The following is a 13,665-nucleotide window of genomic DNA, read 5'->3' as shown; positions in this document are numbered from 1 at the left end:
TACAAGAGTAACAAGAAAAAAATTACCCCTGACCTTAATAATACCCAGACATAATCATTGTTCATTTTGGTGTATGAACTTTCAGTCTATATTCTTTGTAAATATGCGTGTACACTTAGAGATTACGAAAATAGAATCATAGTGGACCTACTCTTCATATCTCTGCTTTTCGCACTGAATGACATACCATGTAGTACTTCACTGCACTGATGTGCAATAGTCTCGTCACTTCTGTGCAGTTACATTTAGGCAGTTGGTGCTTTTTCCTGTCGGAAACTGTAGTGAGCTCTCAGTATATACGCATCTCAGTGCGATGTGTTTCTAAGACTTGTGGTGTGTGCTGCCAAATTGCCGTCCAGGAACGCTGTGTCTGTGTGTGGTCTACCCTGACAGTCTGTGTGAGGCCTGCTCCCTCGTGCACACTGGCTCGCGTCACTTCTAAACATGGTAAAGCGGCAAAAATTAGTGCCACCACCCTTTTTTTAATATGCAAGTGGGATTATTTCAAATTTTGTAATTTTTTCACTTGGTGTAGTATGAACACCTTAACAAGTCAGTAAGTTCCCATCTACCACATTATCTTTAGTGACTGTTCAGAGCTCCATTATATAAATATGCCCTAGTGTACTTAGCTTATTTGTTCTTGTTTGATGTATGAGCTACTTCAAATTTCTCACTGTTGTAAGTAGCACTTTGATATACATCCTTTCCTACATCTCTGATTATTATTTTTAGTTAAAGTCTTAGAAAAACAATTCTTTTATCAGTTTGGCTAACTGGATAATTATATTCTGTGCCCTTTTTTCTGTGGTAAGAGTTTGTAAGTGTTACATCATACTCTGTTAGGTCCATATATCTGACTTCTTCTGTTTGTTTGTTTTTAATTTTTAATTTTTTTATTATTCGAGTTCTTATTTCTGTGTGTCAAGAGGTTCTGAAAGACTCCAGTTAGTTTAATGTAATGGTGTACACGACACTTTTTTTAAAAGGCTCATGTGATAGTTTCCTCATATGTATACGTTTTATAGCAGAGCCTTTATGACGATCCCCTCGGTTTCAGTGAATCAGAACCACAGGTATTCATGTCACTCATTCTGGTGCCTGTTGCCGAGTGAGAGTTTTTGACTGTCATTCTTTCATGACAGGCTTTTAGCATATTTAACATGTCTTTTATAGAGTCACACATTCTTTGGACTTGTCATTATTTGCATCCTTAAACTTTTTTCTTTGTCTTTTTAGTTCTAAATTTAATAGTTAATACATTTTGTAATTGTTTTCCCCTTTTAATTAGTTTCAAGAGTAATTTGGCGCCCAAGATCGTGATGAAAAGAGCGCAGGGCGATCGCTGAGCCCGCCCGGTTTTTGCCTGTGAGATCCGCATTGCCACTAGCGCCCTGGCTGCTACGAACTGCGCTTCTCTTGTGGGTTTTTTGCCTCACAGATTACGTAGAGTCATTCTTCAACTCTAATCGTAAAGCATGCTGGGTGATTACTAAAGTATAACCATGGCATGTCCAAGAAGACTCTTTTATTGGATTGTGTATTATGTGTGCATATGCTTTAAAAAAATTTTTCAGTTCCTGATATTAAACACCTACCATGACTAGCCTTGTGCAGGAATTGTCCATGGGTGAATAAGTCAGAGCTGACTGTATGTTAAACCTCTATGGAACCGGCAAGTGACCTTTTGTCTTTCGTCGCTAGCACTTGACCTGCAACAGTGTGGCCTCACCAATGAAGGAGCCAAGGCTTTACTAAAGGCCCTTGAAACCAATGGGACTCTGGTCATCCTGGATATAAGAAAAAATCCACTTGTTGGTATGTCTCCACATTTTTTTTTGATTAACAAATAACAGAGCAAAAATAATTTATTCCTGTATTGACAATTGTTAAAACCTAATGTATTTGCTTTCCTAATCTCACACTTTTCTAATACACAGTCTTACCCTCGTGGGACTTACATTCTAGTGGAGGAGTTCAGGTAGAAAGGAGTAAACAAATAAGTAGTATAATTTCATATAGTAATAAGTGCAAAAATACCTTAAGGTCAGGAGACTGAGGGGGGCACGCAGCACTGTATTAGATAGGTCTGTCCGGGGACAGTTCTACTGGGGAAGTGGCAATTGAGGGGAGGAGACCTGAGGGACCAGAGGGGCACGCTGTGGGAGATCTGGGGAAGCGCGTTCCAAGACAGCAGAGCAATGAGTACGCAGGCATGTGGGTGGCAGGGTGGATGGAGTGAGTAAGGGAAAACGAGGAGACAACACGGCCCGGGCACCGAGTGAGGGAGAGCATGGTATGTGTGAGGTTGGGGAGCTAGCCTTGAGGGTCTTGAAGGCCAGAATAAGGACATGGATTGTTCTAAATGAGCAAAGTTTTGAGCTGGAAAAAGGCATGATTTGGAAAGCATTACAATAAAATAACCGTGGTGTAGAGACTAGACCTGGCGGGGGATAAAGAAGCGAAACAGGGAGACCAGTTAGAAGGCTGTCAGCGGTCCAAGTAAGAAATGGTTATGGCTTACCTTAGGGTGTAGAGTTGGAGCTGGTGAAAAGTCATTGAATGCGGGCTGTGTTTTGGGGGTGTAGCTAACAAGACGTAGAGATGAATTAGGTGTGGGGTATGAAGGAAATAGTAATAAACAAGGCCTAGATGATTGTGTGCAGCCGGGCGGTGCCACTTGCTGAGAAGAAGGGAGCTGAGGAACAGAGCAGAGTAGATAGAGGGAGCGTCGGGACTTTGGTTTGATGCTCAGGTGCCCCTTAGGTGTCTAAGTGTCTGGACAGTACCTAGACTCTGCCTTCTGTCCAAGACATCATCGAAAGTGTTGAGATTTGACCTTTGCTGCTGCCAAAATAGTAGCCATGAGGGGGCAGTATGTGAGGTGAAATACTTTCATGTTAGGTTTTTGAGAAAGAAATTCTAGAGTAAGAGGCAGGAATAGGTATACAATTTCATTATGAGGGTTTTATATTTAATTTTACAGGAAAAACAATAATTGGTTGGCTTTTGTTTTTAAATGGGAATAGCCACTTACTGGGAAACAATTACTATAATTTCAATTTATTTTACTTTAGATCATTCTGTGATGAAAGCAGTTATCAAAAAAGTTCTCCAGAATGGAAGGAGTGCCAAGTCAGAGGTATAACATGGTTTACTTCTTAGGCCAAAAATGTCTCTTTTATTGATTGTTTTTCTTTTTTTTCCTAATGAAATAAAATTACCAAGGTAGTTTCTACCATCTTAAGTTGTTAGTCAAATGAAATGGCTTTTGTGTTTTTGAAATATTGTGTGAATCTTTAATTTGAAGTCTCAGAACATAGATTGCAAACTTTTTATTAGCTTAAAATATCTTAATAATTTCTGATTAAAATCAAACCCTCATAAATTACCTTTTTCCAAAATGGAGTATTTATTATTACTCTTCCAGTATCAATGGATAACTTCTCCATCAGTGAAGGAACCGTGCAAAACTGCTAAACAGAAAAAGAGAACTATAATTCTGGGAAGTGGTCGGAAAGGAAAAGCTACCATTAGAATTGGTAACCCTTTTATGTTGGCTTTTCGCTGCGGCTGGAACTTATATGCTTTATGTATTCTCATGGGCTAAAACTGAAGTCTCTTCTCGTGTGTATATGCTAACAACCAGTATTAACTACATGTATGTTAGGGTGACTACGATTGTTCTGATGCAGACTATGAGAATTTGTGGACCAAAGAAATAATGAATTTAAGCAGGAGATGCTAATATTTTCATTTTTTTAAATTAACTAATTTTCTTGTTTGTACCTCATAACAAGTTTGTTACATATATGTTTTGAATATATTTCCTGCTTAATGATTATTTCTAATACTTTGCAGTTGAAATTTGGGGAGCTCTTTGATGACAATTTTAGCATTGACGTTTTTGACTAGTGATTTTTTTTAAATAATTATTCTTTTGTGCTATAAGAAACAAAATTTCTTCAAAGTTCTAGTTTTACCTCTTACTCTCTTCTTCCTTGGATATTCCTATGTAAAGTTGTTGAGTGAGGTTACACCTTGTTTTTTTCAATGATTAAAAAAAGACTTAGAGTATATATAATCCTTATAAAAGAATGCTTCAGGCAAGTTTTTTGACCATAGATGGAACATTGTAGAAAAACATTCTTTAAATTTTTGTTATAATTTATATTTAATTTTTGAAATAATACTTAATACTGAATTTTAAAATAAAGCCTAAAATTTTGTATCCAAACATAATTTTAAAAATCTTATGAAACCCTTGAACGAGGGCAAAAGTTTCATACTCTTTGAACATAGTAATTTGATATAATTCAGTTCTGATATATTTTTAAGGATTTTATTTATTTATTCTTAGAGAGGGGGGAAGGGAAGGAGGAGAGAAACATCATTGTATGGTTGCATCTCACACGCCCCCACTGAGGACCTGGCCCGCAACCTGGGCATATGCCCTGACTGGGAATCGAATTGGCGACCCTTTGGTTTGCAGCCCACGCTCAATGCACTGAGCTACGCCAGCCAGGGCTCAGTTCTGATATTTTTGTATTGTTTGTAAAAACGCCTTAACTTTTATTTCTATGGCAAGTATCTTTAGTTACAAATACCCTTTGTGTGTATATGTGTGATAAGAATGAATGGCAGAATGGAATTAGTTAAGCAAAATCTAATATGAACCTGACCCTTTATTGAGAGTAAATTTGTATTATGAAACAGTAAAACCATAAAGTATATTAAAAAGAAAATGAAGTAAATTTTTTATATTTATAATCTGCCAATTTTCTAGAAAAAGGTTTGTGGTGACTTTCATTATTTATCAGGTACGTGAAGATCACCAAACAATTACCAACAAACAATTTTTTATTTGGATGCTACCTGAAAAAAATTTTTAGAGTGAAACGTTTATTGATGTATTTGTTTGTAATATATACCGCATCCCTACGTTAAGGTGAGGGAAATAGAAATCAGGTCTGGACAGTGGTGTGTTCTACTTGTCACTTAGCAGAGGCAAGACAGAGAGGTTTTGCTAATAGGTCTATTGGATTGCTTCTTTATTTATTTATCTTTTGTAATTAAAATTTTTTTCCATTACAGTTTACATTCAACATTATTTTGTGTTAGTTTCAGGTGTACAGCATAGTGATTAGACAGTCATATACGTCACAAAGTGCCTCCCCTCATATTTCCTGTACCCAACTGGCACCATCCATAGCCATTGCGATATTACTGACTGTATTCCCTGTGCTGTACTTTACATCCCCGTGATTGTTTTGCAGCTCTCAACCTGTACTGCTCAGTTCCTTCACCTTTTTCACCCAGTCCTCTAACTCCTCGCCCCTCAGGCAACCTTAAATTTTAGGCTTGATTTTAAAATAATATAAGTATTTCCTGCCATGGCGCACTGCAGAACATGCTAAAAGGAACAGGTGGAGTGCTTTTATTCCCCATCTTTAATCATAGAATTCTTTATTTTGATGCTTCTATTATGTGTGAGGTCTCTGGCTATTTCTCTGTCTATAAATCTGTTTCTGTTTTGTTTGTTCACTTATATCGTGTGTTTTTTTTTAATTGTTGTTCAAGTACAGTTGTCTCTACTTCCCCACCACCACTTCCCCCCACCCTAGCCTCTCCATCTTCCACCCTCAATCCTAACCCCCTTTGGCTTTGTCCATGTGTCCTTTATACATGTTCTGTGACACCTCTTCCCCCTTTTCATTTATGTAGTTCTTTAGATTCCACACATAAGTGAAATCATATGGTATTTGTCTTTCTCTGGTTGACTTACTTCACTTAGCATCATAACCTCAGTCTGTGCATGCTATAGCAAATAGTAGGAGTTTGTTCTTTCTATGGCTGAGTAATGTTCCATTGCATATACAAACCACAGATTTTTTATCTACTCATGTATTGATAGGCGCTTGGTTTACTTTCTTAGGTTAGCTATTGTACATAACACTGCAATGAACATAGAGGTGCCATATATTCTTTTGAATTAGTGGTTTGAGTTTCTTTGTATATATCCAGAAGTAGTATTGCTGAGTCATAAGGCAGTTCCATTTTTAATTTCTGGAGGAACTTCCATACTGTTTTCCATAGTGGCTGCACCAGTCTGCATTCCTACCAACAGTGTGTAAGGGTTCCCTTTTCTCTACATCCTCACCAACACTTGTTGTTTGTTGATTTACTGTTGATGGCCATTCTGACAGGTGTGAGGCAATATCTCATTGTGGTTTGAATTTGCATCTCTCTGATGATTAGTGACACTGAGCATTTTTCATGTCTGTTGGCCATCTGTATTATTCCTCTTTGGAAGAGTGTCTATTCAGGTTCTTTGCCCATTTTTTTTGTTTTGTTTTGTTTGATCCTCAACCGACATTTTTTTCATTGCTTTTAGAGAGAGAAAGGGAGGTTTAGAGAAAGGGGAAGGGAGGCAGAAAGAGGGAGAAACATTCATGTGAGAGAAACTCGATTGGTTGCCTCCCGCATGTGCCCAAATGGGGACCAAACCTGCAACCTAGGTGTGTGCCCTGACCGGGAATGACCGGGAACCTCATGACCTTTCAGTTTGTGGGACAATGACCAACCAACTGAGTCACACCAGCTGGGATTTTGCCCATTTTCTAATTGGATTGTTTTGTTTTGTTTTGGGGGTTTTTTTGTACTGAATTGTATGAGTTCTTTATAAACTTTGGATATAAAGAACCCTTTATAAACCCGTATTCAGATTGTTGATGGTTTTCTTTTCCTGCAAAAACTTTTTAGTTTGATGTAATCCCATTTATTTATTTTATTTTGTTTCCTTTACCCAAGGAGATATATTAAAATATCTATTACTAAGAGAAATGTCCAAGATTTTACTGCCTATGTTTTTTTCTACGAGTTTTGTGGTTTTGAGTCTTACATTTAAGGTTTTAATATGTATTGAATTTATTATTGTGTATGGTGTAAGAAGGTGGTCTAATTTTATTTTTATTTTTCCTTGTATCTGCCCAATTTTCCCAATAGCATTTATTGAATAGACTTTGTTACTCCATTGTATGTTTTTCCTCCTTTGTCAAATATTAATTAACCACACAGACGTGGGTTTATTTCTGGGCTCTCTATTCTGTCCCATTGAACTATGTGTCTGTTTTTGTGCTATAATATTGCTGTTTCGATTACTATGGCCTTGTAGTATTGGATGCTACCTAAAATTTTTAAAAATTGTTGTTTGACTTAATACCACTGAACTGTACACTTAAAAGTGGTTAAGATGACCCTAGCTGGTGTGGCTCAGTGGATTGAGCGCTGGCCTGTGGGCCAAAGTGTCACCGGAATCAATTCCTGGTCAGGGCACATGCCTGCTGGGTCCCCAGTGGGGGGTACTCAGGAGGCAACCACATACTGATGTTTCTCTCTCTCTCTCTCTCCCCCTTCCCCTCTGTCAATCAATCAATCAATCAATAATAAATAAATAAATAAATAAATAATAATAATTTAAAAATGGTTAAGATGATAAATTTTGTTTGGTGTATTTGACCACAATTTTTTAAATATATGTTTAAAGATTTTTGCTTAGGTTTTATGAAGGTATTGAATTTGTATAACAATGGAAATAAAAATAGAAAGCACTGCTAATTCCATTATACTATCAAGCAATATTGACATTTTCATTTTTCCTCCTTTTGTCTATAAACATAATTCCACATTGCTTAAATATAATTGGCCATTGTTTTTTTAACTCTGTTTTAAATTAAAATTAAATTAAATTTTATATGATTTCTAGTTGTACTTTTTATGCATTCACAAGGTTTCATTGAGTTGATTGGTTAAATTGGTAAAAAATTAGAAATCTAAATTTAAGTAATTTTTTAAAAATGTCTTCATAAATACAAGTTCTTTTTTTACTATTAAAAGATTTGTGCTTTTTATTCTCCATTAATTATCTTGTTTGGTCAATAATATTTAAGTAATAGTTGTTAAAAGTGTTTTATTAAATCCAAAGAAATCTTATGATTTGCCTACCGATTTTAATTTCCAAACAGTGATATTTTAGTAGTCAAATAGTATATACAAAGAAGTCGAGATTTGAGGTATCACACTAGTTATATATTATTATTAAAAGTTTATATCATGTGTAAAGATTCTTAAAAGTTGGTGTTTTTATATAATATTAGAAGTAGAAATGTATATATGAAATACTTATATATTAAAAATATTAGGAATTCTACAATTTTAATACCTGGCGGTGGTGTTAAAGGGCATCACAGAATGAGACTAAAACAATTAAATTTTTTTTTCTTAGCACGATTAAACAGAGTAGAAATACAACAAGTTTATGAGCTCATTGCGCTATTTGGAGAGTAATTTTATTTCTTGGGTTTTTGTTTGTTTGTTTCTTGTATTTGCCTCGGTTATGTGGCGACACAGGGGTAAGCCAATCAGGGTCTGGCTCTGTAGTTAGGCCCAGGTGAGGTTAAGGGTTAGACAGTTGTGGATCGTGTCACATTCCTATGATAATAGTGTGTGCAGAAAGGAAATAGGAACTTTTATTAGAATACTTTTTTATCCTAACAACGTAAATGTAAATTCTTTTGGTTTTAATTATAAATATATTTGCATTCATTTCTGAAATCAGTGGAAAAGGTATACACATACAAACCATATACACACGAACATGGTTAGAGAGTAATTAATTAACAAAAACATAATACAGTAAGATGGACTGAGCTCCTATCTAGTTTGAGAGATAATGTGAATTTATCCAGAGAAATCCCACAGGATTATGCGATTATCAGTAAGCTACACTACATGAAATATTTGTCCTGTATTAATTGCATATACTTTATTTTACATGCCATCCTAATATTGCTAAGGTAGATCTCTAGTACTGCAATAGGTTAGAGGGATAAATATAACTACTTTAACAAACCTATTTGTTTTCAGCGACAGTGAAAATATCTAAATGTGAATTTTAACATACAGTTTGTTCTAAATAAAGTAGTAACACGTAAGCTAGTTTTTGCTACCAAATATTTCACATAAAGATACTTGACTCTTCAGTATTAAAATGTTGGATAAGTCTCCACATTTCACTCTTTTACCCGATTGGGTTTATTTCTTTTGTGTTTTCTACATGGAATCAAATGAGCAATGAAGGTCAACAGACTTACAGGAGAGTAACATTGATTATACCTCCCAGGAGCTTTCAGCCTTGAACTTGATCATTTTTGCACAGGAAAACCAATGTGAAGTTGACATTTTGGTCTGCTCAGGAGATTGTTTGGCAGGAGGCGTGGATAGCTCTTTCTCCATCTTCGATATTCAGAAGTGCCAGAGACACTCTGATATTCAACAAGCTGCATGTTTATGCACGGTATATAAAACGTGTCACGTAATTTTTCAATTCTTGACATATTTTTGTTTACTTTTGCGTATTCTGCACATTTCATTTATTTCAGTTAAAATAGTAACCTGTTACCATGGAGAAGTTGTATTTTTAAACATTGCTGGATTATGTAAAACATTTTTACAAAATGACCCTATCTTTAATGGCCTTGGATCACTTTTAAGTGTCGTTTGTATTCTTTTAAAAGTGTGCACCTGTGATAATTACTGTGTAGACCCTGAGTGCACCTTGAGTCTTGGAATACTTTTTCAAACATAGGAATGGCCACAAAGAAACCTGCAAATAATGGAAGAAAACACTGCCTTAGTAAAGAGTGTTATGCCCCTGAGCCTCTACCACCTGGCGTGTCTGGTTTCCTGCCATGGCGCACTGCAGAACGCGCAAAAAGGAACAGGTAGAGTGTTTTTATTCCCCATCTTCAGTCATTCCGAATTCTTTATTTTGACGCTTCTATTATGTGGGAGGTCTCTGGCTGTTTCTCTAGCGGATAAAGATAACTCACAATGGTTTCTGCCTAATGCACCTTTAAGGAAGAAAAACTAAAGGTAATTATAATTGGGAGTTTAAAGTTACTTCTTGAGTGTCAAAACAGATGTAACCCAGTGGGAGTCGAGAGGAGACTAAAATGATGTCTAATTGTGCAAGTGAGTTGTTTCATTAAGGGCTGGCATAGGTGAGCCAAGGCCTGCATCACAGAAGCAGGACTTGGAAATGTAGAAATGGGAAGAAAGACATTTTAAGCATGGAAATAGTTTAGTGCAGAGTGGATAACAAGTATGAGTTAGACTTAATGTAACTCAGTCAACTGGCATGCCTCATTTTAGTGAGTCACAGTAGATTTAACTAGTTTTAGCTGACTGTTTACCCAAGGAATAGCTGTTTATAGTAATTCTTGTCACAGAAGTGTAAAAGTCTTAGAATTATTGAACTATAATTTTATGCTTGTCAGCGAATTAGATTACTAGAAGTTATTTTCAAATGACTTGGTAGTATTCAAGAAATTGGGAATTGACAGTTGCTTAGGAAAACAGAGCACTGATTCTAAACAGGACTTGCAGTAGGTACTGTGTAAAGTGTTAAATTGCTCACATTAAATTGATAGTGTGTAGTGATCAATTATACATCATCGTCTCCATTGGACCACTGATTATACTGTTTTCAAATGGTAATGTGAATTATGATTGTATAAACTGCAGAGCTGAGGCCCCAGTCTTTGCACATAGTTTTATGACTTAATGGTTTTATATCTTCTTCCTGAGACACCTAGTAATCTCAAGTCCATCCTGGTCGTAAGGAATAGTAAATTGGAGAATCATTAATATTACCAAGTAAAGAAGTAAGACTGGGAAGGTCAGTCATCCCGAATGTAGGAACTGAAGGTGCATCTCTGCAGCTCAGAGTTACCACAAAGCCAATCTGCTAAATTCTGTTAAAATTTTCTTCGTGGCAGAGCCTGCCAATTCCTCATTTTGAGCTTATTTATTTTTATACAAAATTCTATGTGGATATTGTACATAATCCTGACAAGTTTTATTAATGGGTTAACTGATGATGTATTTACATTAAAATGTAACTTAATTTGTTACTATCTCTTTAGGGGGTTTCCATTGATCAAAACTCGTGATGTATATAATCAGTTGCAGGTATGTAGTTACCATACTTATATCGGGGACTGAAGTAGGAAAGGTGGAAGGTCTTTCTCGTTGCTTTTTAAACAGGACAGGACCTTAGAAGAAACATTTCCCTTCCTGAAGTGAATTTATTTAAAACTTCAGGTCACTGTCCCAGTGCCACTTTGTGGTTGTGTGGCTACGGCACGCACTGGCAGCCCTGTGGGTTTATCTGTGAACCAGGAAGCCGTTTCTGTAGTCCATAAGTCAGCTGTTACCCAGTGAAATGGTGGTGACTGCCATTGCTGACCCCACATGTGGAGCTGTCGTGTTCAAGAATTTCCTTCTGTTTTCGAGAAATGTTGTCTGGGGGCTATATAAGTTCCAAATCCTAAAGCCAGAATAAAGCAGCAAATCCCAAGCCTCTGCCCTCTCCAAACACTTCCTCTCTCACCGAGACCCTCTCTCACCTAGACCATACGCATTTCCTGTCATGCTGCCTTGTGATCTTAGAGCAAACGAGTCCTCAGAGTATCAGGCTGTGTAAAAGGCCACACTCCTGGATTGAGACAGGAGCACTCTGGGTGTCCGTGCTGGCCCCGCATGCCAAGAAAAGTACTCGCCTTGTCCTGCCCTTGGGATCCGCCCCCACTGCGGGGTTCGCTGCTTGTGATGTCTCGGTGCCTTATCCCCTCCCTGCACGGTTATGTAACCCCAGCACGCTTCTTGGTGGTCTCTACACTTTCCGTGGGGTTGTGACCAGGTCCAGTGTTTGAATTTTGGACATACCATGCTGAACAACATCCAGTGGCAGTGAAACTTGACAGAGGAGTTGCATTAGTATTACACAAGCTTTGGCTGAAGGACGTTGGAAGATGAGGCTTTGATGGGTTACTTTTAATTGTGTATGGGTATGTGATTTATTTTTTAAAATTCTAGTGTTTGGCTTTCTAATTAATTCTAAGTCTTCTTTATCAGTCCCCTCCTGATGGATTTTCCTTCTAAAATGACATTTTCTTTCAGACTCTGTGTCTAGGGTGGAGAATAAATTTCTCATCTGCAGTAAAAAGTTCATCTGAGAACAAAATGTTTATCCTGGCCCCTCTGTGGCTTATGTACAAGATATTTAATAAAATAATACAGACAATTCTAAATATTAATCCTAACTATCTACAACAGAATTCTCGGTAGTAACGTAGAAAAAACAGGTTCCTCTCATTTTACTTTGTCATTGCTTATTTTAGACTAAGGGGCAGTGAAAGACATTTATAAATAATAACTTGATAACTCAGATCACTTCTTAAAAATTTTTATTTATCCACTTCAGAGAGAGAGGGAGGGGGAGAGAGAGAGAGAAGGGAAGAGACACATCAATTCGCCGCTCCGCCTACCCCCTGCACCCTTTGGTCAGTTCTTGTGTGTACCCTGATAGGGCATCAAGCCCACAACCTTGGCGTATCGGGACAATGCTCCAACCAACTGAGCTACCCCGGCCAGGGTCAGATCACTTTTTAAAAAATGTCCTTTAATATTTGGTTGCTGGTTTATGCTATTTCTTTATACTTCTTGACTTATTTCTTCAAGCAATTAGATTTTCCTGTGACTGTGACAGTAGAGAGTCCTTCCTCCTCAGAAATTGAAGAAGTCGATGATTCTTCAGAAAGTGTTCACGAAGAGCCTGAGAAAACCAGTTTAAAACAAGAAGCTTTACAGGTACACAGTTACCACTTTCGCGATGGAGAGGAGGTTAGGACAGCTTGCGTGAGGCTTCTACTTTCCCCTCGCGTCATTTCCCTTTGACCGGTTCCTGAGCTTAGACCAAGGTGAAAGATGGGCATTTGAACTCTAAGAAATAAAAATCAAAACATGCCATCAATAATATATTTTTCTTTCCTTTGAACCATAAAAGATACTAGATTTAGGGAGAGCCTTAATGATCATAGTTCTGAATGAATGTAGTCAGCTGATTCAGCGTTCTTCTACAAACCAGGAAATCGACTGTTTTAGCTGAATTCTCTTTCTGTACAAGGATTTCATGCCTGGTAAAAGCTGAAAAAAAGTTTTGATGTTGATAGTCTCCTTTCCTAAAATAAAAAAAGCCCTACATTATATTGCTTAATAAACCTGCCATCTAATGTCATTTCATAGGTCTGTTTGTATGGATAGAGAAGAAAATTGGATTTTTATGACAGATTTTTGCACCTCAAAAATACTGTATTTTATTTCAACTTCGATGCAGAGTTAATAATTGGTCATAAATAAGGGAAACATCACTTGGAGGAACCTTGTCTTTTTGTGCTACAAACTCCATACTTAATTTTTAAAAATTATTTAGTATGATTTTAGTATAAAACTTGACAGATTTAAAACTAGTTATCCCATTAGGACTATGGAAATTACTATTTGATTTTCAAAAAAGGAAGCCATATTTTTTTGGGGGGGTTAGTTAAAACTAATGATAATATAGAGAAGTTTTAAGATACTTAGAAAATTTTGAAATGTTGGAGTGGTGGGAATTGTTGAGCATGTAACATTATCCCTTTTATCTTGTAAATGAGCACCTACAAACTGTAGCCCTTCCACTGTTTGTTCTAAGTCACAGAGTAAAGACAAGACCCTGGAGCGTCTGATCCCCACTCACTGTCATTCTGGGTGTGTTGTATTCGT

The 13,665-nt window shown here is 36.9% G+C and overlaps 1 protein-coding gene across 3 annotated transcripts in view; it reads left to right on the top strand.

Moving 5' to 3' along the window:
- CEP78 (centrosomal protein 78) overlaps positions 1 to 13,665 on the top strand; it is a 30,300-nt gene that overhangs the window by 8,410 nt on the left and 8,225 nt on the right. For all 3 annotated transcript variants that reach the window (XM_024555723.3, XM_024555714.3, XM_045191652.2), the window contains 6 exons: positions 1,705 to 1,818; positions 3,078 to 3,142; positions 3,431 to 3,542; positions 9,647 to 9,782; positions 10,986 to 11,031; positions 12,583 to 12,711. In XM_024555723.3, the coding sequence (XP_024411491.2) occupies positions 1,705 to 1,818; positions 3,078 to 3,142; positions 3,431 to 3,542; positions 9,647 to 9,782; positions 10,986 to 11,031; positions 12,583 to 12,711 (602 nt within the window). The remainder of the gene's footprint in view (positions 1 to 1,704; positions 1,819 to 3,077; positions 3,143 to 3,430; positions 3,543 to 9,646; positions 9,783 to 10,985; positions 11,032 to 12,582; positions 12,712 to 13,665) is intronic.

This window comes from Desmodus rotundus, chromosome 1 (genome assembly GCF_022682495.2).
Source record: "Desmodus rotundus isolate HL8 chromosome 1, HLdesRot8A.1, whole genome shotgun sequence".
NCBI lineage: Eukaryota > Metazoa > Chordata > Mammalia > Chiroptera > Phyllostomidae > Desmodus > Desmodus rotundus.
The sequence above is the reverse complement of the archived record's forward strand: the minus strand, read 5'-3'. Positions and strand labels throughout refer to the sequence as shown.